The sequence below is a fragment of the Amphiprion ocellaris genome, chromosome 8, assembly GCF_022539595.1.
Source record: "Amphiprion ocellaris isolate individual 3 ecotype Okinawa chromosome 8, ASM2253959v1, whole genome shotgun sequence".
Taxonomy (NCBI): domain Eukaryota; kingdom Metazoa; phylum Chordata; class Actinopteri; family Pomacentridae; genus Amphiprion; species Amphiprion ocellaris.
This window is the reverse complement of record NC_072773.1, coordinates 31,315,493-31,342,745: the sequence shown is the minus strand read 5'-3', so window position 1 is coordinate 31,342,745 and position 27,253 is coordinate 31,315,493. Positions and strand designations below refer to the sequence as shown.

The 27,253-nt window shown below is 36.5% G+C and overlaps 1 protein-coding gene and 1 long non-coding RNA gene across 2 annotated transcripts in view; one reads left to right on the top strand and one right to left on the bottom strand.

The window, feature by feature from the left end:
* Positions 1-858: 858 nt before the first annotated feature.
* The window catches only part of LOC111581021 (dihydropyridine-sensitive L-type skeletal muscle calcium channel subunit alpha-1-like), a 34,561-nt gene continuing 8,166 nt past the window's right edge, over positions 859-27,253 (bottom strand). Inside the window, exons 18-45 of the mRNA XM_055012708.1 lie at positions 27,068-27,197; positions 26,916-26,975; positions 25,732-25,838; positions 25,532-25,619; positions 10,556-10,663; positions 10,366-10,418; positions 10,129-10,275; positions 9,717-9,918; positions 9,455-9,613; positions 8,670-8,780; positions 8,500-8,583; positions 7,560-7,607; positions 6,979-7,005; positions 6,760-6,885; positions 6,615-6,680; positions 6,385-6,476; positions 5,534-5,693; positions 5,288-5,415; positions 5,108-5,204; positions 4,896-4,998; positions 3,917-4,018; positions 3,692-3,825; positions 3,403-3,528; positions 2,873-3,081; positions 2,723-2,787; positions 2,215-2,261; positions 2,057-2,131; positions 859-1,425 (exon numbers count right to left, since the gene is read on the bottom strand). Of these exons, the coding sequence (XP_054868683.1) occupies positions 1,114-1,425; positions 2,057-2,131; positions 2,215-2,261; positions 2,723-2,787; positions 2,873-3,081; positions 3,403-3,528; positions 3,692-3,825; positions 3,917-4,018; positions 4,896-4,998; positions 5,108-5,204; positions 5,288-5,415; positions 5,534-5,693; positions 6,385-6,476; positions 6,615-6,680; positions 6,760-6,885; positions 6,979-7,005; positions 7,560-7,607; positions 8,500-8,583; positions 8,670-8,780; positions 9,455-9,613; positions 9,717-9,918; positions 10,129-10,275; positions 10,366-10,418; positions 10,556-10,663; positions 25,532-25,619; positions 25,732-25,838; positions 26,916-26,975; positions 27,068-27,197 (3,166 nt within the window). The 3' untranslated portion in view covers positions 859-1,113. The remainder of the gene's footprint in view (positions 1,426-2,056; positions 2,132-2,214; positions 2,262-2,722; positions 2,788-2,872; positions 3,082-3,402; positions 3,529-3,691; positions 3,826-3,916; positions 4,019-4,895; positions 4,999-5,107; positions 5,205-5,287; positions 5,416-5,533; positions 5,694-6,384; positions 6,477-6,614; positions 6,681-6,759; positions 6,886-6,978; positions 7,006-7,559; positions 7,608-8,499; positions 8,584-8,669; positions 8,781-9,454; positions 9,614-9,716; positions 9,919-10,128; positions 10,276-10,365; positions 10,419-10,555; positions 10,664-25,531; positions 25,620-25,731; positions 25,839-26,915; positions 26,976-27,067; positions 27,198-27,253) is intronic.
* Positions 1,324-13,023, top strand: LOC129349479 (uncharacterized). The gene is made up of 2 exons (XR_008602494.1): positions 1,324-1,460; positions 1,739-13,023. It is a non-coding gene; the product is annotated as an uncharacterized LOC129349479 (long non-coding RNA).

Here is a 27,253-nt window from a genome sequence, read left to right as displayed (position 1 = left end):
CACCAGGTTGGGAACCACTGCTCTACAGTATTTTAGTGACTCAATAAATGTCTAAGTTGTTTTTTTTTTTTAAATGCTTTTTAGTTTTTAATAAACATTTAATAGCCCATAAATGCCTCTTTCCCATTGTTGCAAGGCAGACAATATGCTACAAGCCCAGTTTTATCAAAAGTAGCTGTCTTTCAAGCTACAGGAATAACATTTGTGTCTATGGAGTGAACAGGGTCCGTCTGCAATTTGCAAAACCGCTGCAACAGTAAAGAGAGACAAATATTCAATAACTTCACTCTTATACATTGTAGTGTCACTAAAATCACTGCAGCCTTCAACTGGCTCCTGTTGACAAAGTGTTTTAACAGAAATGTAAATGCTGTAATTTGATTCTTTTAATAAACCATGTAACTTGAATGGATGTGATGCTGGTGTGACCACAGTGCACACATCTGATGTTGCTCACAGTGGTCCAAGGGATGCTCAGGGAGTTTGTGTGTTTGCTCAGACTCAGGAAAAATTAGAGGGAAAATTGGTCCTAACCGATCGGAGGACGCTGCTTTACAAACAAAACAATCCTTCTACTTACTGTCAGCACCCGAACCGTCAAACAGTAGTTAAACCTTTCCAGGCCAGTGCAAGGACACCCATTGGTTCCTTTCCCTCTGTCCTTAGTAAAGTGCAGCACAACAAAGACAGCTGCTTTCTTTCTGTATCCATCACGCCACTTCAGACATTTTAGTCACCAGTCACTGCCCTGCCTCCTCAGTGAGGCCTTAAGACTCTGCTCACTCACATGGTTTTCCCATACGTCTATGGAATGGATAACCTCAACAAACTCTACAAAGAAAGAAGTGCGTCAATCTGTTTACGCTGACATAAGTTCGTGTTTTTATTCAATAAATCTGAAGAATCAGATGTTTAATCATCAGATGTATTGTTTCTCTTTAGTTAAGTTTATACCACACTTGACAATATTTTAGACCAGCTTGTCTCTCGGCCCTGAGCCAGGCTGACAGATCAGATTGTCAAAGAGGCAACAAGCTTGGCAAAGTGAGGTGAGGTGGAGCCACCCACTACTGTAAAAAACACATTAAACTGTTTCAACTCAAGTGGCAGCCTCTACACTTCGGAGTCAGCCTCCGACTCCTGTATGGAGGGAGTCTTGGGAATTGGACGTCTCTTTCTCCTCACAGCCGGATCTGGCCGGCCTGTTTCCTGAGTTGCCACAGCAGGGACAGCAGCTGGAGGAACGGGGACGGGGCGTCTCTTTTTGACAGAAGCGCTGCTGCTGGAGCGTTCGCTGAGGATGCCCTGAGCCATCCCCTCCATGTGAGCAATGGGCATCCGCATGGCGTCGGCCATCTCCCTCTTAGTTACAGACACAAAGCCGGGATCTCTGGCCTGAGAGACGAGACCGCCTTTTACCAGAGCCTGAAGAAAAACGACATGGAAGGTTCTCACATACGGTAACAATTTTGTATACTATTAATGGAAATGTTTAAAACAGCTGTCCCTGCCATGTTAACTTATGTTGTTATGTAGAGCTTCTAACATAAAAAGCCTTCAGTGGCACTGTTTTTATTGTATAAGTTAAAAAAAAAAAAAACAATTGGGCTATCTAGTTCTTGTAAAGTCTCATTACTTCAGTAACTTGCTAGGTCTCAATTGACTTGTCATAACTTGTATATCTCTGTTAGCAGGAACTTGATTGTTGGTAAAATCTCTGACTTTTCTAAACCCACAGGCTTAAAGGAAGCTGGACAAAGATCGGAGGTACTATTGAAGAGGTAATGTAAAAAATCTGAAATTCTTTTTTGGTTGGTAAGTAAATTTTTCTTCTGAAATGAATATAACTGATTCTTGAACAAACTAAACCTAAACTGTGCTCACTTTTCAATTAGACATAAAGTTAATTCACTGTAGGAGTAGCCTTAACTTGAGATTTAGATTATTATTACCTATATATGAGAGATCTGACGGCAGATCAAGACATTTCCTAGTAGCAGAGATGGTATTAAATTAGTGTGTAAGGAGAGAGTTGATCAGTCACTTCCACACTTACCTCCTGGACCAGCTGGTCGGCTGCGGTGCGAGAGCTCTGACTCTGACTGTCACCATAGTCGGGGTCATAAGGGAACTGAACAGAAAAAATACGCATTGCTTCAATGATCTGTTCATCATCTGTGACACTGGACGAGTCAGCCTTCGATAAAATGTTACCTGCGTTTTGTCGGTTCTCACTGTGAAGCTCCAAGAACGTCTGCTGTCTGAAAAGAGTAAAATAAATACACAAGGAACAGCTATATAGTACAGAGAAGCCCCTCTTTTTATGTCTTCAGTCTCATTTAGCCAGTTTTTGTCTGAGTCAGTTTAAAGTGGTCTTTAACGCAGAGGAGGGCTCGTTTTGGTAGATGTTTCCTGCTTCGGCCATAGCAGCCCTAAATAAAAGACCTTATTGAGTGAAATGTACAGTTGTTTGCATTTATATGCGGCTGAGTAACCATGCTTGTAAGCAGGGAGCTTGACTGAGAACAGGATTTGTGAAAATTTGTGCCATGTTTCTGTAAAATGAAGCTAATATTGAAGTCTGATTTAGGCATGAGGATGATTTATCAGAGTCAATTTAATAAAGATACCAGCATGCATGCTGGCTATCTATAACTCTGAGCAATTTTCAAGTGTCTCTGAAGACCTCTTCATAGTCAATTATCGGACTTCTGTGCCTTACCTGGCTCTTCGTCCTCACAGGGATTGTAAAACTCTTCGGGGCTGCCTTCTCTCTCAAATGAAAAGCTGAAAGATGATTGCCTCCCATTAGATGCAATAAGTCCCTGAGCTTATGCTATCAGTCTGCTTTGGAGCATGTGTTGGCACTCACTCTGCAAAGGCGTTGTTGTTGGTGTTGTTCTTCGGTGCAGCTGTGGGGAAGAATTCGGTGGTGGGCACCAAGGCGGAGGAGTTTGGTGGAGACTCAGGTTGGCTCTCGGAGAACTTAAGGGGTCGCTGGCTGGCCATCTGCTGGGCCTGAGCGTTTTCAGGCTCAGCGGCGAATGAGTCCCCACGGTTACCAAACAGACCATGGGAGCGCTGGAAATACAGAAGCAAGACAAGAATGCACACAAGTATAATTCCATTTTAATAATCAAATCAAGATAAGTAATAAAATGTAAAAGAAGACTTTAGACACATTGCGTATATCTGCATTTATCAGCTGATGTCACACCATGTCCATTTCACTGAGCATTTTTCAGGTTTTTGAAAGGTTTTCAGTGAATCAAAAGCCAAGAAAATCTCCTCTACCTACTGAACATCTTACCAAAATTTAAAATAACCACAATTAAACACACACAACAATGACAATAATGCAGCGTGTGTGAACAAATGCACTACACTTTGCTGCACACAGACCTGGAAAATGGCCTCTTCTCCAGCCTCCTCCATAGCTCTGTCCATCTCTTCCTCATTCTGCAGGTCTCCTGAAATGGCTCTGTGCATCTCCGGAGCTGCTTCTTCATCTATACTCCTCAGACCCGCCTGGAAAAACATGGAGGATGTGCAGAAATGAAGAGCAGAGGCACATGTGTGGCACCGTGTTGACAAGAATAGGAGAACTTGCACAAGAAAAACGAGGTAAGATATAAATGCATAACAAATTTAATATTTTGTTGATTTTTATTATTTAAGAGCTAATATTCACCTGGATCTCCGGGCCTGAGGCGCTCTTCTTAGTTGGTCGGTAGCCGTAGTACTCCTCCTGACGCTTCAAGAACTTGCGGAAATGGTCTTGGAGCAGGAAGGTGGCATAGAATTTCCCCACAGTCACCTCATCATCTGTAAGTCACAGTGATGTCTGTGTGAAAAATGCTGCATTACTCTGTAAAGGCTGAAATGCAGCTCAAGCTATTTGCAACTTTAGACTCACCTCCTATAGGGGGGATGACCTGGTCCAGCAGCTTCATACTGGTGCGCTTCCAGATTTTCTTTATAATGGCTCTCAGTTCCTCATTGGCCTGCTCAAAGTTACCTACGAGGAGCAGTTTAAGAGCATTTTACATGGGAAAGAAATGCACATATTATATACAATATATAGGTCAATATAAAATTGCTGAGCTTTCTGTAACATAGCTGACAGGTATCATAGTCAACATTTTTGCTGTTTTCAGGCCAAAAATCAACATGACCGCCTATAATCAAACACCACATGGCATTTTAGAGAAAGATTCTTCTAAATATTAGATATACAATTGAGTAAAACTGAAATAGAAAATTATATATAAAGATACTGTAGTAAACCTGTTGACATGCCATAAATCCACACTTGACTCAGACACTACTTTATATTAAATAAGTCAGAAAGCCTTGGAGTCTGGCCAGTATTTTCTTCAGGAGGAAATGACATCATGTGGAGCAGGTCATGTGATCTGGAATTAACACACTTCCTTGAGAGGTGTTTTTGTAATGGGGAACTTAGTTGAAAGTGATTTCTAGGACACAGACACAATTTGCTATTTTCTATGTAAAATTTGATATATTGCCAAAAAAACAAATATCTGTAATGATTATCTGAACTTAATAAAAAGAACACAATCGAAATAATTTTTGAATAAGCTCATTTTATTATTGTTTAGCTAATTAGAAGGTAGTTGTTATTAAATTGGGACGGTTGTTTAGTTGACATTTTAGTGATATCCGGTCATCTTTTATTAATAATTGATTGTTTCCATAATAAATAATTATGGAATTTGTAAAGACATGATCATAATGGACATAAAAAACATTAGTTTTTTTACTTCAATAAAAATGTATGCAAGATATATCCGATGGACTTCAAAATTCCCTCATTTATATATTGACCCATATGCCATGATGGTATAAAATAGGTTTTGATGCACTTCAAGTACCTTCTGTTTTGATTTTCAGTGCAGTCCTGACCAGAGCAAACAGGGTGGCGTTGAAGGTTACGGTGCCATCACTGTTGAGAGGCATGTTCATACCAACCAAACGCTACAGACAGGACAAACAGTACAACAAAACATTTTATTTTTGTGTCTTTGCATGTGATTTTTTTAACAGTTTTTAGTTTGCTAATGCCACCATTTATGGCCGTGTGTACCTTGCATGCAGCACGATGAGGACAGAACTTGCCAAAACCCAGTGGAGGCTGGATGCGTCGCAGTAACGTCACCACATCCAGATGTTTGATTCTCCCCCTGTTAGATCAGACAAACATTTCACATGAACTTTGAGTGACAACCACAAAAAATCTGGCTTTATTCCGAAGGTTGACACTCACGTGGCTTCAGGGTCATATTCAGCCCAGATCTTCTTAAACTCATCCAGATGATGTGGACCAAGAAGAGACCAATCACGGGTCAGATAGTCAAAGTTGTCCATGATAACAGCAACAAACAAGTTGAGGATCTGAGTTAGGAAGGATAAAAATATTCTTATCAACACATAAGCGTTTCTGTTTCAGCATTTCTAGAGAAACAGAATTTCTTTCAAAAAATGAACTGTTGAACCTGAGGCTGCTTCTCACCAGGAAGGCACAAAGACAGTAGAAGCTGAGGAAGTAGAAGACAGCAAAGTTGGACCCACAGGTGTACTCTTCTCCTGGCAGGAAGTCAGACTTGGGGTCACACTTCTTCCCATACATTGAAGCCATCATGACCTCCTGCCATGCCTCTCCAGTAGCACATCTGGGTATGGAAACACACACCAAATAAGAAGATCTTGGCTCTGTTTTTAAAGCTGAAAACCATTTGGAACTGAGGAAACTTCTGGGCCTTTTTTTTTTGCTCCTGTCACATTTTTACTCACTATGGGCTCAATTTTACCGCAATAAAAAGTCCATAAGACACTTCTATGGAAAAAGTAACAACATAAGTAGAAGTACAGAGAATTTATAAAATGTCTTAATGCAGTTTAACAGAGCTATAATGGCACAAATCATTTTTAAAAAAGAAGTAGAATTTCTTAGATTCTTTATTTTACAAAAATGTAAATAACTGTAATCAACATGTTCAACATTTTCCCAAGTCTCCCCAGGTGTTAATGGATACTACAAAAATGGGAACTTAACATACACGAAGTTTTCCGTACATTTTAAATTTGTTTCCGTACTATGGTTTCTGTAAACTGTGTGTGTGTCTGTGTAAATACAGCCTGCAGTTCAGCCAAATTCAGCCAGAAACTCTTTGAATTTTTGTCATATGTCTATTGGTCCCATCTTAGTCAGTCTAAACAATGTCATGCAAAATGAAGTGATTTTGAAGAAACATCACCAGTTCAGATTGGGTCATTTTGGAGATGTTTTAATGATAACATACCTTTTAAAACTGATAGTGTGTTTTGGGGTTCGGAGGTTTAAATCATGGCCTAGAAACTCACCGGAATAACATCAGAACAGCCTGAGGGAATGTCTGGAAGTTGTTGTTGCGGTTGATTTGGGTGCCGTCCACTAAGGCTACCTTTCCAAAGATCTGAAGGTTGTTACAATACAAGTCAAAATTAGAATCATTCACCAAGAACAAATATGGGAACTTTTAAGCAGGAACACAATGACAATCTATTGAGGATTCCAATATTTAACTTCATAAAATAAATATTGACGACTGCACCTGCATCCCAATGACAGCGTAGATGAAGAAGAGCATCACAATGAGCAGAGCTACGTGAGGGAGGGCCTGTGGACAGAAGACATTCACGTCATGGACATGACAACTAGGACGCACAGTGGAGAACAGAAATTGAATAAATAATGACCTGGAAAGACTTGATGAAGGTCCACAGCAGATTACGGATTCCCTCTGAGCGGTTCAGCAGTTTGACCAGACGCATAACACGGAAGAGTCGGAAGAACGTGATGGAAACTGAGGCATTTTCAGAGGCCTGAGGACAAAAAGACAGAGTAGAATGAGAATAAAGCATTAAGTAAAACACACAAACATCAGGTTGAAATGTTAGGAGAGTTTAGAGGCTTACCGCAATGGCTTGCATAGGATTCGTCTCCTGCACAAAATGAAGAGATTACAGATGGTGGTTGCATGAGTTGTACTTAACAGAATAATATCATGAATAGTAGGGACATAAACATAGAATGCTAAGTTATGATCAGCTGTTAGACAGGATTTAAGGGTTAATATTAGAGTCATTTTTCTACTTTGGATGAGTTGTACAGTTTTCTGGTCTGAGCAGCTAAATGGTTGCAACTTGTATCTCATGCGAAATAGACAAAATACACACGCTTCACTGTCAAAATATTAACTGTTTTCAGTCAGTCAAGCCGTCACTAACACTTGCTGTGAATTTCTACATAGAGCTGCCATGTAGGCCTGTTTATATCAACAGTATGAACCATACTGTAGCACAATATAGCAAAACCCTTGAGGTCTTATCTTACATTTGCACTGTAAGATGAGACTGACAGTCGAAACGCTGATGTTTCACCAGCAGGTTGGGCAACACGCGATCCATTAGAGTAGCGCTACGGTTTAGTAGAGAACATAGTGGAGTGCTCACACAGCAAGGCTCATGCAGCAGTGCAGTGCAGATCAGATATTTACAGCACAGCCATGGAGACAGTACAGTCCTCCACTGGAGGCCAGGGCAGTCTGTGGAGGATAGACAGATGAGGAGTGAGGTGCATGGAGGACAGAAGGATTGATGGGGATGAGAAAAAGAGGAGAAGTGGAACAGGAAAAAGATGTGACAAAGGATGTGGATGGACAAAAGTGAAACTGTGACAAGCTTGTGCGTGAAAATATGATGACAACGCAGTGCAACGGTGACAGAAAAGATTGGCATTATGACAAAAAAAAAACAAAAAAATCCCTAATATGCTCTTTCTGAATGTTCACACAACACATATAAGACATTAAATCGCTTGAAAGAGAGAGTGTAACGTGAAATTGTGCGAATAACATGTAGTTTTGTGATGGAAATTTAAAATTTTTTAATTTAACCTTTATTTAACCAGGAGAGATCCCGTTGAGATTAAGAACCTCTTTTTCAAGGTAGTCCCGGCCAAGATAGGCAGCAGCAAGTACAAAGCACAGTTGTAAAATTACACAGTTAAAACATAATTAAAACATGAACAAAAAAAAAAACCTAATGAAAAAAATTACATTTACAAGCAACTTGCAAAAAACAAGTGCATGTTGTGAAAACGGCCTCAAGAACTCGTAGTTTAGATTTAAAGGCACTCAATGAGATTAACTCGTGAATGAAAATGCATCTTAGATTGCACAAGTTGCAGAGGAGGGAGAGAATGGAGGAGGTGAAGTGGAAATAAACAACAACAGTACTGACCACGTCCTTTCAGATAGTTCTCCTGTTGGGCCACAATTCTAAGCTTCTGGATCAGATTACTGAATAAATACATTCCAGCCTGAATCACTTCATAGCCTGGGAGTTTGTCATGAAGACAGCAAATGAGACTTCCATACACAGCACCTGCAATGAGAACCTGAAATCTGAGGACCTTATCTTGTCTCATGTACTCACATCGACTTCACTCAGGATGACATCAACGACGCTACCAATGACGATGATGAAGTCAAACACGTTCCAGGGGTCTCCAAAGTAGCCCTGCAGGAAAAGACAAAGCATCCCGACAGATTAGGAGCTGAGACTCGGTGGGTCGCCGTTAGAACAGCAAACATTAGAGCGTTTACCCTCGCTTTGAAGGCCATGAGCTTGAGAATCATCTCCACAGTGAAGAGCACGGTGAAGATCAAGTTGAGAGTGTCCGACAGCTTGGTAACATGGTCCGACTGATTACAGTGCTGAAAATAAATTCGCATTAATGTGTTAGAACTACTGATTTGGCATAGAAGAATTACACAATGATGAAAAAAGTATTAATATTAGAGCAACATACTGTAAAGTATCCAGAAATAGGAAGAAAACCGACACAAATAAACTTGGCCTTTAATGATAAGTAAATCGGGCCAATATTGTAACTTTCAAGATAATCTAAACTGGAGCTATAGTTACATGAAAACAGGCACCAAATTTGTAAATCATTGCTTTTCTGAAAATTAACAAATACGCAAGATGTATGTAGAGAAATCGACAGGGCATCTGGCATTTATGGTCCCCTAATTTTGCTCAAAATTAATTATTTTGGGATTTACAATAGAACAGAAATATTTGAAGTATAAATAAAACAAATAAATGAGAAATAAGAGAAATATACTAAAGTACAAAATACACAAAACTAAAATATACTATGATTAAAAATGTACTGTAAAGTTGTTATGTCCCATTATTAAAATACTGTTTCAAATATTAAAGTACTTTACTAAATGCTCTGAAAAGCCTTAAACCCTTGTGATTCAGGACACAGAATCAACTCAGCAGCATCTAAAGATACTAAACAGACTCTTGATGTTATCTGTCAGGACCCTCTGTACAATCTCAGTGTTTTCAGGTTTTAACATGACCTTCATTTCCATACCTGCATCCCCAGACACAAGGTGTTGAGCATAATTAGGAAGAACATGAGGTACTCAAAGTAGCAGGAGGTGACAATGTACCAGACCCTGTACTGGTAGGGATTTTTGGGGATGTAGCACCTCAGAGGACGGGCCTTTAGAGCGTACTGCACACACTGACGCTGAGGGGACCCAGAACAGACAGGAGAGAATTAGTTCATTTATCCGACAGCAACAATCTGATTTGTACCAAGACTGACTGCACTTTCAGTTTTGTATGTGTACCTGGTTCTTGTCCAGCTCACAGTTCTTATACTCCTGCTCGCCCTGCTCCTGGAAGGTAACAATGACAAAGCCCACAAAGATGTTCATCATGAAGAAGGCTATGAGGATGATGTAGATGATGAAGAATATCGACACGTCGACACGGTTGTTGAACACCGGACCCATATCTTCTTCGTCTGAATCTATGGCCCTGTACAGGAGCCTGGAAACAAATGAGAAGAGAGAGAAAATTGGCAGAGCAAAGATTAGAGCTCAGAGATACAATAAAGCTAATTTGGACAGACTCCAGGGGATGGAATTACTTCCAATGCAATAACCACCTAACCTGATATCCTGACGTCTAACTCAATCAAACAGATAAAATCCTATTAGAAGACGCAATTTCTCAAATCCAGATTTATTCCATGCTTACTTTGGCCAGCCCTCAAACGTGGAAACAGTGAATAGAGCCAACATCCCATAGAGCACGTTGTCAAAGTTGAAGTCGCTGTTGAGCCATTCTCTTTTCGCCAGCACTGTGTCTTGTAGGGAATTTTCCATGTGCTTCCAGAAGAATCCCCTGAGAGCAGACACAGTGAATAGTTGCTCTAAAATAGCAATATGGTTTTACTAAATGAAATCTAGGATGTGCAAATGTTCTTTGGCTTACTGGCATTCCTCCTCAGTCACTTTGGACGGGTCTGTGCAGCTGTAGAATTTACCCTGGGAGGGAAAGGATCAGTGACGCATCTAGTACACCAGCAGCAAGGCTTCTATCCTCACTTAAGCTTAGTCTGGAAATACGACCTTCACAGTATCGCACCGCATATGGCCATGAAGCAACATGTTCACAAACTTACCTTAAAGAGTTGGACTCCGATGCAGGCGAACATGAAATTCAGCAGCATGGTGACCAGGACGATGTTGCCGATTGTTTTGATGGCCACAAACACGCACTGAACTACATGCTGTCAACATAAATAATGATTCATTAACACTGAGCAAAAGTGTAGATTTGTGGAGTCAAACAAGTTCTGTATTTAAAACAGATTTGCAGTACTTAAGCCACTGTCTGCTACTTTATGCAGTTTTGTTCAAAAGCTTACATACCCTGGCAGAAAAAATTATGTTTCATTCTTTAATGAAAACATGAATGATCAGAGCAAATACAATTGTGTGACTATAAATAACTTTGTCTGACCACTAACTAAACTAGAAAAGCACTCAGAGAGCGCAGTTATTGATTAGTTATTGATGATCAAAAATCACGGCAAGCTAGAATGTGGCCATTTAATATAGATGTATCCACAAACAAAATGATCTTGCACTATGACGGTTTTTCAACATTTTGAGTGACATACTAAACTATGACGTTTTTTGACATTTTGGACCACATACTAAACTATGACATTTTAGTGATATTTTGGACGACATACTAAACTATGACATTTTGGTGATATTTTGGACGACATACTCAACTATGACATTTGTTTCATATTTTGCACGACATACTAAACTATGACATTTTTGGCCATATTTTGGACAACATATTAAACTATGACATTTTTGTGATATTTTGGACCACATACTAAACTATGACGTTTTTTACACATTTTGGACGACATACTGAACAATGACGTTTTTTTGTCACATTTTAGATGACATACTAAACTATGACGTTTTAGTGACATTTTGGACCACATACTGAACAATGACGTTTTTTGGTCACATTTTAGATGACATACTAAACTATGACGTTTTAGTGACATTTTGGACCACATACTGAACAATGACGTTTTTGGTCATATTTTGGACGACATACTAAACTATGATGTTTTTGTGATATTTTGGACGACATTGCAAACTATGACATTTTTTACACATTTTGGACAAATTTGTGACATTTTTGAGGACATACTAAACTATGATGTTTTAGTGACATTTTGGACGACATACTGAACTATGATGTTTTTTACACATATTGTACGACATACTAAACTATGACGTATTAGTCACGTTTTGGACGACATACTAAACTATGACATATTTGTGACATTTTGGACGACATACTGAACAATGAAGTTGTTGGTCATATTTTGTACGACATATTAAACTATGACGTATTTGTCACGTTTTGGACAACATACTAAACTATGATGTTTTCTTGAACATTTTGGACAACAAACTAAACTGTGACATTTTGAGGACATTTTGGACAACATACTAAACTATGATGTTTTTTCCGGTCTTTTTTTTCCCCCAATAGGTAAGTACAGAGGAAGACCTGCAGTAAAGGGCCATGAGCTGGAATCGAGCCACTGCCTCTGACACAGTCCTGTTTAGGAGTCGCCCTCTTAACCAGTAGAGCTGCCTTGGGCACCACTTATTTGATGACATACTGAACTATGACGTTTTCTTTCCACATTTTGGACGACATACTAAACTATGACGTTTTAGTGACATTTTGGACCACATACTGAACAATGACGTTTTTTTGTCACATTTTAGATGACATACTAAACTATGACGTTTTAGTGACATTTTGGACCACATACTGAACAATGACGTTTTTGGTCATATTTTGGACGACATTGCAAACTATGACATTTTTTACACATTTTGGACAAATTTGTGACATTTTTGAGGACATACTAAACTATGATGTTTTAGTGACATTTTGGACGACATACTGAACTATGATGTTTTTTACACATATTGTACGACATACTAAACTATGACGTATTAGTCACGTTTTGGACGACATACTAAACTATGACATATTTGTGACATTTTGGACGACATACTGAACAATGAAGTTGTTGGTCATATTTTGTATGACATATTAAACTATGACGTATTTGTCACGTTTTGGACAACATACTAAACTATGATGTTTTCTTGAACATTTTGGACAACAAACTAAACTGTGACATTTTGAGGACATTTTGGACAACATACTAAACTATGATGTTTTTTCCGGTCTTTTTTTTCCCCCAATAGGTAAGTACAGAGGAAGACCTGCAGTAAAGGGCCATGAGCTGGAATCGAGCCACTGCCTCTGACACAGTCCTGTTTAGGAGTCGCCCTCTTAACCAGTAGAGCTGCCTTGGGCACCACTTATTTGATGACATACTGAACTATGACGTTTTCTTTCCACATTTTGGACGACATACTAAACTATGACGTTTTAGTGATATTTTGGACCACAGACTAAACTGTGATGTTCTAATGAATTTTGGATGACATACTAAACTATGATGATTTTTTTCTAAGTTGTTTCCGGGTCGTTTTGTTGTTGTTCTATTTTCAATAGGTAAGTATAGACAAAGACACGTAGGACCGGCAGTAAAAGGCCACAATCTGGAATCGAACCACTGTCTCTGACGCAGTCCTGTTTATGAGTTGTCCTCACAACCAGTTGAGCTACCTCGGGCAGCACTTGTTAGACGACATACTGATTTATGATCTTTTTTTCCACATTTTGGACGACGTACTAAACTATGACATTCTTGTGACATCTTGGACGACATACTAAACTATGACGTTTTTGTGATATTTTGCACCCCAGACTAAACGATGACGTTTTTGGTCATATTTTGAACAACATACTAAACTATGATGTTTTTCTAACATTTTGGTCGACATACTAAACTATGACGTTTTTGGTCACATTTTGGACGACATACTAAACGATGACGTTTTGGTCACATTTTGGATGAAATACTGAACTGTGATATTTTTGTGAGATTTTGGACGACATACTAAACTATGACATTTTTTCCACATTTCGGACGACATACTAAACTATGACATTTCTGTCACATTTTGGACGACATACTAAACTATGACATTTTTGTCCCAATTTGGACGACATACTAAACTATGACGTTTTTGTCCCATTTTGGACGACATACTAAACTATGACGTTTTTTTCCCATTTTGGACGACATACTAAACTATGACATTTTTTCAACATTTTGGACGACATACTAAACTATGACGTTTTTGTCCCATTTTGGACGACATTCTAAACTATGACGTTTTAGTGACATGTTGGACGACCTACTACGACGTTTTTGTCACATTTTGAATGACATACTAAACTATGAAATTTTTTCTACATTTCGGACGACATACTAAACTATGACGTCTTAGTGACATTTTGGACAACATACTAAACTATGACATTTTGTCCACATTTTGGACGACATACTAAACTATACTGTTTTTGTGACATTTTGGACGACATACTAAACTATGACATTTTTTCCACATTTTGGACGACATACTAAACTATGACGTTTTCGTCCCATTTTGGATGATATACTAAACTATGACATTTTTGTCCCATTTTGGACGACATACTAAACTATGACGTTATTGTCCCATTTTGGACGACATACTAAACTATGACATTTTTTCCGCAATTTGGACGACATACTAACCTATAACGTTTTTTTTTCACATTTTGGACGACATACTTTAAACTATGACTTTTTTTCCACATGTTGGACGACACACTAAACTATGACATTTAAGTGACATTTTGGACCACTGTTTCATTCTGTGGTGTGTTTGAGTCGGTGAGGTAGTTTCTATATTTTTTTTCTCTTTTCCCTGTTCCCAGGTTTCGCCCGGTGGGAATGGCTACGTGCACCTGTGGATTCTCACAATCAGAAGGGATGGTTCAAGGATGAGCCAACCTGTGCGTCGTGGCCAGTGGGCCAGATCAGCTGCGAGAGTGGTGTTGTTGTCTTACAAGTGTCTAATGTTGTTGTTGTTAAATAAAAAAAAAAAAAATTTGATCACAATAAAGAAAACCTTTCTGGAGTGTTTTTCATGGCCTCCTTGACATTATTTCATCATATGGCACGTTTTTACAACATGTTTGAAAAATGGCATTTTTTTTCGACATAGTATAGTAAGGCGTTTTTTTTTGCGCCAAAATTCATGATGATTTTTTTTTCAAAGAAAACCTTTCTGGAGTGTTTTTCACGGCCTCCTTGACATTATTTCATCATATGGCACGTTTTTACAACATGTTTGAAAAATGGCATTTTTTTTCGACATAGTATAGTAAGGCGTTTTTTTTGCGCCAAAATTCATGATGATTTTTTTTCACAGAAAACCTTTCTGGAGTGTTTTTCACGGCCTCCTTGACATTATTTCATCATATGGCACGTTTTTACAACATGTTTGAAAAATGGCATTTTTTTTCGACATAGTATAGTAAGGCGTTTTTTTTGCGCCAAAATTCATGGTGATTTTTTTTTCAAAAAAAACCTTTCTGGAGTGTTCTTCACGGCCTCCTTGACATTATTTCATCATATGGCACGTTTTTACAACATGTTTGAAAAATGGCATTTTTTTTCGACATAGTATAGTAAGGCGTTTTTTTTACGCCAAAATTCATGGTGATTTTGTTACACAGAAAACCTTTCTGGAGTGTTTTTCACGGCCTCCTTGACATTATTTCATCATATGGCACGTTTTTACAACATGTTTGAAAAATGGCATTTTTTTTCGACATAGTATAGTAAGGCGTTTTTTTTGCGCCAAAATTCATGGTGATTTTTTTTTCAAAAAAAACCTTTCTGGAGTGTTTTTCACGGCCTCCTTTACATTATTTCATCATATGGCACGTTTTTACAACATGTTTGAAAAATGGCATTTTTTTTTGACATAGTATAGTAAGGCGTTTTTTTTGCGCCAAAATTCATGATGATTTTTTTTTCAAAGAAAACCTTTCTGGAGTGTGTTTCACGGCCTCCTTGACATTATTTCATCATATGGCACGTTTTTACAACATGTTTGAAAAATGGCATTTTTTTTCGACATAGTATAGTAAGGCGTTTTTTTTGCGCCAAAATTCATGGTGATTTTTTTTTTCAAAAAAAACCTTTCTGGAGTGTTTTTCACGGCCTCCTTTACATTATTTCATCATATGGCACGTTTTTACAACATGTTTGAAAAATGGCATTTTTTTTTGACATAGTATAGTAAGGCGTTTTTTTTGCGCCAAAATTCATGATGATTTTTTTTTCAAAGAAAACCTTTCTGGAGTGTTTTTCACGGCCTCCTTGACATTATTTCATCATATGGCACGTTTTTACAACATGTTTGAAAAATGGCATTTTTTTTCGACATAGTATAGTAAGGCGTTTTTTTTGCGCCAAAATTCATGGTGATTTTTTTTTCAAAAAAAACCTTTCTGGAGTGTTCTTCACGGCCTCCTTGACATTATTTCATCATATGGCACGTTTTTACAACATGTTTGAAAAATGGCATTTTTTTTCGACATAGTATAGTAAGGCGTTTTTTTTACGCCAAAATTCATGGTGATTTTTTTTCACAGAAAACCTTTCTGGAGTGTTTTTCACGGCCTCCTTGACATTATTTCATCATATGGCACGTTTTTACAACATGTTTGAAAAATGGCATTTTTTTTCGACATAGTATAGTAAGGCGTTTTTTTTGCGCCAAAATTCGTGATGATTTTTTTTTCAAAAAAAACCTTTCTGGAGTGTTTTTCGCGGCCTCCTTTACATTATTTCATCATATGGCATGTTTTTACAACATGTTTGAAAAATGGCATTTTTTTTCGACATAGTATAGTAAGGCGTTTTTTTGCGCCAAAATTCATGGTGATTTTTTTTCACAGAAAACCTTTCTGGAGTGTTTTTCACGGCCTCCTTGACACTATTTCATCATATGGCACGTTTTTACAACATGTTTGAAAAATGGCATTTTTTTTCGACATAGTATAGTAAGGCGTTTTTTTTGCGCCAAAATTCATGGTGATTTTTTTTCAAAAAAAACCTTTCTGGAGTGTTTTTCACGGCCTCCTTTACATTATTTCATCATATGGCACGTTTTTACAACATGTTTGAAAAATGGCATTTTTTTTCGACATAGTATAGTAAGGCGTTTTTTTTGCGCCAAAATTCATGGTGATTTTTTTTTACAGAAAACCTTTCTGGAGTGTTTTTCACGGCCTCCTTGACATTATTTCATCATATGGCACGTTTTTACAACATGTTTGAAAAATGGCATTTTTTTTCGACATAGTATAGTAAGGCGTTTTTTTTGCGCCAAAATTCGTGATGATTTTTTTTTTCAAAAAAAACCTTTCTGGAGTGTTTTTCACGGCCTTCTTGAAATTATTTCATCATATGGCACGTTTTTACAACATGTTTGAAAAATGGCATATTTTTTCGACATAGTATAGTAAGGCGTTTTTTTTGCGCCAAAATTCATGGTGATTTTTTTTTTCACAGAAAACCTTTCTGGAGTGTTTTTCACGGCCTCCTTGACATTATTTCATCATATGGCACGTTTTTACAACATGTTTGAAAAATGGCATTTTTTTTCGACATAGTATAGTAAGGCGTTTTTTTTTGCGCCAAAATTCATGATGATTTTTTTTTCAAAGAAAACCTTTCTGGAGTGTTTTTCACGGCCTCCTTGACATTATTTCATCATATGGCACGTTTTTACAACATGTTTGAAAAATGGCATTTTTTTTTGACATAGTATAGTAAGGCGTTTTTTTTGCGCCAAAATTCATGGTGATTTTTTTTTCACAGAAAACCTTTCTGGAGTGTTTTTCACGGCCTCCTTTACATTATTTCATCATATGGCACGTTTTTACAACATGTTTGAAAAATGGCATTTTTTTTCGACATAGTATAGTAAGGCGTTTTTTTTGCGCCAAAATTCATGATGATTTTTTTTTCAAAGAAAACCTTTCTGGAGTGTTTTTCACGGCCTCCTTGACATTATTTCATCATATGGCACGTTTTTACAACATGTTTGAAAAATGGCATTTTTTTTCGACATAGTATAGTAAGGCGTTTTTTTTGCGCCAAAATTCATGGTGATTTTTTTTAAAAAAAAAACCTTTCTGGAGTGTTTTTCACGGCCTCCTTGACATTATTTCATCATATGTCACGTTTTTACAACATGTTTGAAAAATGGCATTTTTTTTTGACATAGTATAGTAAGGCGTTTTTTTTGCGCCAAAATTCATGGTGATTTTTTTTTCCAAAAAAACCTTTCTGGAGTGTTTTTCACGGCCTCCTTGACATTATTTCATCATATGGCACGTTTTTACAACATGTTTGAAAAATGGCATTTTTTTTCAACATAGTATAGTAAGGCGTTTTTTTTGCGCCAAAATTCATGGTGATTTCTTTTCACAGAAAACATTTCTGGAGTGTTTTTCACAGCCTCCTTGACATTATTTCATCATATGGCACGTTTTTACAACATGTTTGAAAAATTGCATTTTTTTTCGACATAGTATAGTAAGGCGTTTTTTTTGCGCCAAAATTCGTGATGATTTTTTTTTTCAAAAAAAACCTTTCTGGAGTGTTTTTCACGGCCTTCTTGACATTATTTCATCATATGGCACGTTTTTACAACATGTTTGAAAAATGGCATTTTTTTTCGACAGTATAGTAAGGCGTTTTTTTTGCGCCAAAATTCATGGTGATTTTTTTTCACAGAAAACCTTTCTGGAGTGTTTTTCACGGCCTCCTTGACATTATTTCATCATATGGCACGTTTTTACAACATGTTTGAAAAATGGCATTTTTTTTCGACATAGTATAGTAAGGCGTTTTTTTTGCGCCAAAATTCATGATGATTTTTTTTTCAAAGAAAACCTTTCTGGAGTGTTTTTCACGGCCTCCTTGACATTATTTCATCATATGGCACGTTTTTACAACATGTTTGAAAAATGGCATTTTTTTTCGACATAGTATAGTAAGGCGTTTTTCTTGCGCCAAAATTCATGGTGATTTTTTTTTCAAAAAAAACCTTTCTGGAGTGTTTTTCACGGCCTCCTTGACATTATTTCATCATATGGCACGTTTTTACAACATGTTTGAAAAATGGCATATTTTTTCGACATAGTATAGTAAGGCGTTTTTTTTGCGCCAAAATTCGTGATGATTTTTTTTTCAAAAAAAACCTTTCTGGAGTGTTTTTCACGGCCTCCTTGACATTATTTCATCATATGGCACGTTTTTACAACATGTTTGAAAAATGGCATTTTTTTTCGACATAGTATAGTAAGGCGTTTTTCTTGCGCCAAAATTCATGATGATTTTTTTTTCAAAGAAAACCTTTCTGGAGTGTTTTTCACGGCCTCCTTGACATTATTTCATCATATGGCACGTTTTTACAACATGTTTGAAAAATGGCATATTTTTTCGACATAGTATAGTAAGGCGTTTTTTTTGCGCCAAAATTCGTGATGATTTTTTTTTCAAAAAAAACCTTTCTGGAGTGTTTTTCACGGCCTCCTTGACATTATTTCATCATATGGCACGTTTTTACAACATGTTTGAAAAATGGCATTTTTTTTCGACATAGTATAGTAAGGCGTTTTTCTTGCGCCAAAATTCATGGTGATTTTTTTTTCAAAAAAAACCTTTCTGGAGTGTTTTTCACGGCCTCCTTGACATTATTTCATCATATGGCACGTTTTTACAACATGTTTGAAAAATGGCATATTTTTTCGACATAGTATAGTAAGGCGTTTTTTTTGCGCCAAAATTCGTGATGATTTTTTTTTCAAAAAAAACCTTTCTGGAGTGTTTTTCACGGCCTCCTTGACATTATTTCATCATATGGCACGTTTTTACAACATGTTTGAAAAATGGCATTTTTTTTCGACATAGTATAGTAAGGCGTTTTTCTTGCGCCAAAATTCATGATGATTTTTTTTTCAAAGAAAACCTTTCTGGAGTGTTTTTCACGGCCTCCTTGACATTATTTCATCATATGGCACGTTTTTACAACATGTTTGAAAAATGGCATTTTTTTTCGACATAGTATAGTAAGGCTTTTTTTTTGCGCCAAAATTCATGGTGATTTTTTTTTCAAAAAAAACCTTTCTGGAGTGTTTTTGACGGCCTCCTTTACATTATTTCATCATATGGCACGTTTTTACAACATGTTTGAAAAATGGCATTTTTTTTTGACATAGTATAGTAAGGCATTTTTTTTTGCGCCAAAATTCATGGTGATTTTTTTTCAAAAAAAACCTTTCTGGAGTGTTTTTCACGGCCTCCTTTACATTATTTCATCATATGGCACGTTTTTACAACATGTTTGAAAAATTGCATTTTTTTTCGACATAGCATAGTAAGGCGTTTTTTTTGCGCCAAAATTCATGGTGATTTTTTTTCAAAAAAAACCTTTCTGGAGTGTTTTTCACGGCCTCCTTGACATTATTTCATCATATGGCACGTTTTTACAACATGTTTGAAAAATGGCATTTTTTTCGACATAGTATAGTAAGGCGTTTTTTTTGCGCCAAAATTCGTGATGATTTTTTTTTCAAAAAAAACCTTTCTGGAGTGTTTTTCACGGCCTCCTTTACATTATTTCATCATATGGCACGTTTTTACAACATGTTTGAAAAATGGCATTTTTTTTCGACATAGTATAGTAAGGCGTTTTTTTTGCGCCAAAATTCATGGTGATTTTTTTTCAAAGAAAACCTTTCTGGAGTGTTTTTCACGGCCTCCTTTACATCATTTCATCATATGGCACGATTTTACAACATGTTGCAAAATGACATTTTTCGACATAGTATACTATGGCGTTTTTTTTTGCGCCAAAATTCGTGATGATTTTTTTTTCAAAAAAAACCTTTCTGGAGTGATTTTCACGGCCTCCTTGACATTATTTCATCATATGGCACGTTTTTACAACATGTTTGAAAAATGGCATTTTTTTTCGACATAGTATAGTGAGGCGTTTTTTTTGCGCCAAAATTCGTGATGATTTTTTTTTTCAAAAAAAAACTTTCTGGAGTGTTTTTCACGGCCTCCTTGACATTATTTCATCATATGGCACGTTTTTACAACATGTTTGAAAAATGGCATTTTTTTTCGACATAGTATAGTAAGGCGTTTTTTTTGCGCCAAAATTCATGGTGATTTCTTTTCACAGAAAACCTTTCTGGAGTGTTTTTCACAGCCTCCTTGACATTATTTCATCATATGGCACGTTTTTACAACATGTTTGAAAAATGGCATTTTTTTTCGACATAGTATAGTAAGGCGTTTTTTTTACGGCAAAATTCATGGTGATTTTTTTTTTCGAAAAAAACCTTTCTGGAGTGTTTTTCACGGCCTCCTTGACATTATTTCATCATATGGCACGTTTTTACAACATGTTTGAAAAATGGCATTTTTTTTCGACATAGTATAGTAAGGCGTTTTTTTTGCGCCAAAATTCGTGATGATTTTTTTTTCAAAAAAAACCTTTCTGGAGTGTTTTTCACGGCCTCCTTGACATTATTTCATCATATGGCACGTTTTTACAACATGTTTGAAAAATGGCATTTTTTTTCGACATAGTATAGTAAGGCGTTTTTTTGCGCCAAAATTCATGGTGATTTTTTTTTCAAAAAAAACCTTTCTGGAGTGTTTTTCACGGCCTCCTTGACATTATTTCATCATATGGCACGTTTTTACAACATGTTTGAAAAATGGCATTTTTTTCGACATAGTATAGTAAGGCGTTTTTTTTGCGCCAAAATTCGTGATGATTTTTTTTTCAAAAAAAACCTTTCTGGAGTGTTTTTCACGGCCTCCTTGACATTATTTCATCATATGGCACGTTTTTACAACATGTTTGAAAAATGGCATTTTTTTTCGACATAGTATAGTAAGGCGTTTTTTTTTTGCGCCAAAATTCATGGTGATTTTTTTTTTCAAAAAAAACCTTTCTGGAGTGTTTTTCACGGCCTCCTTTACATTATTTCATCATATGGCACGTTTTTACAACATGTTTGAAAAATGGCATTTTTTTTCGACATAGTATAGTAAGGCGTTTTTTTTGCGCCAAAATTCATGGTGATTTTTTTTCAAAGAAAACCTTTCTGGAGTGTTTTTCACGGCCTCCTTTACATCATTTCATCATATGGCACGATTTTACAACATGTTGCAAAATGACATTTTTCGACATAGTATACTATGGCGTTTTTTTTTGCGCCAAAATTCGTGATGATTTTTTTTTCAAAAAAAACCTTTCTGGAGTGATTTTCACGGCCTCCTTGACATTATTTCATCATATGGCACGTTTTTACAACATGTTTGAAAAATGGCATTTTTTTTCGACATAGTATAGTAAGGCGTTTTTTTTGCGCCAAAATTCGTGATGATTTTTTTTTTCAAAAAAAAACTTTCTGGAGTGTTTTTCACGGCCTCCTTGACATTATTTCATCATATGGCACGTTTTTACAACATGTTTGAAAAATGGCATTTTTTTTCGACATAGTATAGTAAGGCGTTTTTTTTGCGCCAAAATTCATGGTGATTTCTTTTCACAGAAAACCTTTCTGGAGTGTTTTTCACAGCCTCCTTGACATTATTTCATCATATGGCACGTTTTTACAACATGTTTGAAAAATGGCATATTTTTTCGACATAGTATAGTAAGGCGTTTTTTTTACGGCAAAATTCATGGTGATTTTTTTTTCGAAAAAAACCTTTCTGGAGTGTTTTTCACGGCCTCCTTGACATTATTTCATCATATGGCACGTTTTTACAACATGTTTGAAAAATGGCATTTTTTTTCGACATAGTATAGTAAGGCGTTTTTTTTGCGCCAAAATTCGTGATGATTTTTTTTTCAAAAAAAGCCTTTCTGGAGTGTTTTTCACGGCCTCCTTGACATTATTTCATCATATGGCACGTTTTTACAACATGTTTGAAAAATGGCATTTTTTTTCGACATAGTATAGTAAGGCGTTTTTCTTGCGCCAAAATTCATGATGATTTTTTTTTCAAAGAAAACCTTTCTGGAGTGTTTTTCACGGCCTCCTTGACATTATTTCATCATATGGCACGTTTTTACAACTTGTTTGAAAAATGGCATTTTTTTCGACATAGTATAGTAAGGCGTTTTTTTTGCGCCAAAATTCATGGTGATTTTTTTTTCAAAAAAAACCTTTCTGGAGTGTTTTTCACGGCCTCCTTTACATTATTTCATCATATGGCACATTTTTACAACATGTTTGAAAAATGGCATTTTTTTTCGACATAGTATAGTAAGGCGTTTTTTTTACGCCAAAATTCATGGTGATTTTTTTTCACAGAAAACCTTTCTGGAGTGTTTTTCACGGCCTCCTTTACATTATTTCATCATATGGCACGATTTTACATGTTTGAAAAATGGCATTTTTTTTACGACATAGTATAGTATGGCGTTTTTTTTGCGCCAAAATTCATGATGATTTTTTTTTCAAAGAAAAAATATACAGAATATATCCCCCTTGCGCCCCGCAATTCGTGTCTTTTTCCACAGTGTAAGCTGATCCGTTGATGACATACTAAACTATGACATTTTGCCCACATTTTGTGCGACATACTAAACAATGACGTTTTTGTGATATTTTGGATGACATACTAAACTATGACATTTTTTCCACATTTTGGACGACATACTAAACTATGACATTTTTGTGATATTTTGGATGACATACTTTCATTTCTGACGGATGAAATATTCAATAGAAACTGACCTTGCTAAGCACAAGCATGTGTCATGCATGTGAATGTTATGTATGGATACCAAATTATGTGTAAATTCCTCTTATAAAGGTCTGTTGAAGAATTCTTCAATTTTGGCAAGCCTTTGTCTTTCTAGTGTTAAAATAACCGTTCCCTCCATGCTTTTATTTTGAAAGCGTATAATTTAATGTTACAGGCTTTTATTTTGTCACCATTCCAGCGGCACAGGAAGTGTTTATCCACGAAGCGGTTTCTTGACATGACGAAGACGCTGCTGAAAAGTCCAAAAATTCACATAAAGATGAAATAAAACGGTTCTATGCTGTTGCTGTCCAGCAAAGGATGTGACTAAACTTAGAAGCTCCTGGCTGCAATGGAGAAAAGCTCTTACGGTGTTTCCTGAAGAAAGGAGTGAAGGACAGAAAGGTGAATTTGTGTTGAAAATAAGGCTGATGCCTGAATGTAAATAAAGGCTTTGTGAAACATCAGGAGCTTCACCATTGTTTGACTGGGGTTTGCTACATCACGTGACCTAAATATGTAGCGGGTAGCAGGAATTGATGGGACTCAGAAACACCCCACAGTATAATCAATTGTTCCTTGTAGGATTTCCAACTGATAAATCACAGTCAATTTGTAGTAGGATGGCAATCGTGATCGTCAGCAGGTAACTGACAGTGTTCACTTGTTGTCATGGTTACAGCGATGCCATGCCAGCCGCTATATCTGGCAATGGGAAATCCTTAATAAAGCCATGGATCCAGACTATAAGCCGCATCACAGTGAAAATTTAATGAGGTGGTCCTTGTGTCATTTCTGACTTCCCCTGAAAATTTTATCCAAATCCGTTTGTCTGTTTTTGAGTAATGTTGCACACGGACAGACAGACAGATTCACAGACAAACGTACACCGATCGTCACATAACTCCACTGTTCCTTGGCAAAGTATTAAAAGAAAAGTTTTTCCATGATCAAACATTTTTTCTAAAAAAAGGGACAACATTTCTCAAATTTTGCCAGGGTACAGAAACTTACGAGCACAACTGTACTTCTATTCCACTACATTTTAGGAGACAAAATTATACTTTATGCAGCATTACATTTATGAAACAGCTATAATTACTAGTAATTATGTTATATTACAAAACATTTGTTATTATGATATAAAAAACCAAAATGTATTGCTTATTTGACTTTTTAAAACATTTCTGTTTAGGGCTCTTTATCACATTTCAGATGTCTATATACTGGAGAACTGCAACACTATGAAAGAGTTGTTTCCCTGCCATATTTCTTGAATGGCTTTCAAGCCAAAAGAGATAAAAGTATCCAATGTTTTACAAAAAAAGAGTAATATTACAGAAAAGGATGTTTGTTCAGATTCATCTTTTCAGACAGATGCTGAACTTAATATTGGGAATCACTGGACTAAACTACTTGCTGCTAAAGATAAACTTGGCACTTGGTAACAGTAAAATGACACTTTACAAACATAAAAATAAAAACTGGGTCATACATGTCAATAAAATATAAGTCACATGAACAATTTTTTTTTTAGCAGAAAGGGCTTTTTATACTTCAAGTAGATGTTGCTAATAACAGGTAATAAGAGCTTTAGCCTGAGTAAGATTTTAACCCTCCTGTTGTCCTACGGGTCAAAATTGACCCATTTTAAAGTTTGAAAATGTGGGGGAAAAAATATATATTTTCACAGTGAAACTTCTGATGTCCACATTTTCAACATTTTTGGGAAATCTTTGAACATTTTTTGGAGGGAAAAAAGAAATGTTAAAAATGTTACTTGAGAACATTCACAAAAAAATCAACCAAAATCCAGCGAATTTCACTGCATTTTGGTTGCTTTTTTTGGTGAATGTTCTTAAAGATAATATTAAAAGTTTTACTGATATATATGTAATCACTTTAGATATTTTCAAGATTTTTTTGGAAGATTTTTACTCATTTTTTGAAAATATTTTCTTGCCAAATTTGGGGGATCTTTTTAAAATAAACCTTTAAGGGAAACTTTTAAGAAATTATTGGAATTTTCTTCCTGAAGGTTTTGCAAATTTTCAGAAATTTGGGGAATTTTTTTGGTTAATTTTTGGATTTTTTTCAGACAAGGAAACAATATTTTTTTGGGTACCCATAAGTGAAGACAACAGGAGGGTTAAACACAGGTTTTTACATGCAACTGAGTTTTTTTCTCTTTGTTGTATTGATACTTTTTTCAAGTAAAGTATCTAATTAAGAATGACTCACACCCAGATATTCCTAGGGGAATTATTAATGCATATGTTGTACCTTCAGGCCTTTGGCTCTGTTGATGGCTCTGAGAGGCCTCAGCACCCTCAATACCCTGAGAATCTTCACCACAGAAATGGCACTGGATCTGCAGATATCACATGACAAAAAGTAAGCCTTGACATGCAATTCTAACTAAATAGCACAATTAATAATAATGGTGATATTCTACATCTAATTTTGTGAAAATATAAACTCACTCCATTCCCATAGACAAGAGAGACACTGTGACCACAATCAGATCCAGGATGTTAAAAGAGTTACGGCAGAAAGAGCCTTCATGCATAAATGCTCCGTACACGGTCATCTGCCAATAAAATATAGTAAAGTTATACACAGAAGAATTCAATTCAATTCAGTTTTATTAATGTAGCGCCAATTACAGGTCAAATTGTCTCAAGACGCTTTACAGAACCCATATGCCTGATGAATCAGAAGGAACTATGCTCAGGTTTAAAATGTATAATAATAAGATACTTAATTGAATATCTCATGGTTTTACAATATTGGTTGGACAAAACAACACATCTGAAGACATTACCTTGGACTCCAAATTCTAAGTCACTTATTCGAGAAAATATTTGGCCCCAATGTTGAAAATGTCATAAACTTATTATTCCACAAAGTTGAAAGCCAAGATGGAGTTACAAGAACTATATTTCCATATTTCATGAAACTTAGAAAGGTGGAGCATTAGCACTCATTAAATTTTGGTGTGGAAGTAGGGGAGCGGTGGATGGTAAAGGTGGCAGGAACTTCATAGATCACCACATTCTAAAGAAAGCTATGATGTAGGGTTATATCTTTTTTTCAGACAAGGAAACAATATTTTTTGGTGCCCGTAAATGAAGACAACAGGAGGGTTAAAATGGTGAGATATGGGATCTGCCATGGTGATGGATGTGCTCTCTGAATGTCTTTCTAGTTTCTATCAGTATTTACAGTCAGATCAATAAATATCGGATTAACAATTCAGCAGGACAATAACTGCTGTCGTTGTGAGTTAAGTCATTGACTCATTCAGCTGTCTCATAATTGAATATGTAATCTCAGTTCATCAATCTCAGTGGAAAACACGTCCAACCTGGAAAAAAACCCCTTCTCATTGTGATCCTAAATGCTTCTCTATCACGTAAAACATGTTAGAGGCCTGTGATTTTCGTAATGTTGAAGAGTAGCATCAAATAAACAAAGGACATACTTGCTTTTTATGGAAGAAAAATGTCACCTTTGAAAAATAAAAAACTAAAATATACCTGTCATCAGTCTAAGCTAGTAGTTAGTGTTAGTATTAGCTAGTATCCGTCTCAAAGAACCAAATCAGTGCCCCTCAAAACAAAACATCACATGAAATATGCATCCCATTACATGTTACTGAACCTACCTTTAGTACAATCTCAATGGTGAACACGGTGGTGAAGACAATGTCAGCGTAGGCCAAGATCTAAGAAGAGCACAGACAAAACAGGCTGCTATCAATTGTGGCCTTATTTCAAGAGGTACCATACAATACGTTGGTCTGGACCTGGTGGTCACCTGATTTCTGTAGGATTTTGGATCAATGGGATCCTCAGCTGCCAGCGAGATGGAGGACAGCAGGATGAACAGGAGAATTAAGTTGGTGAAGGATGAAGCATTGATGATCTTGTAGCACAGCTTACGGAACCTGTAGGAAAGTTATCAGCCGAATGTGAGCATACAGGCACAGGTATTCATTTGCAT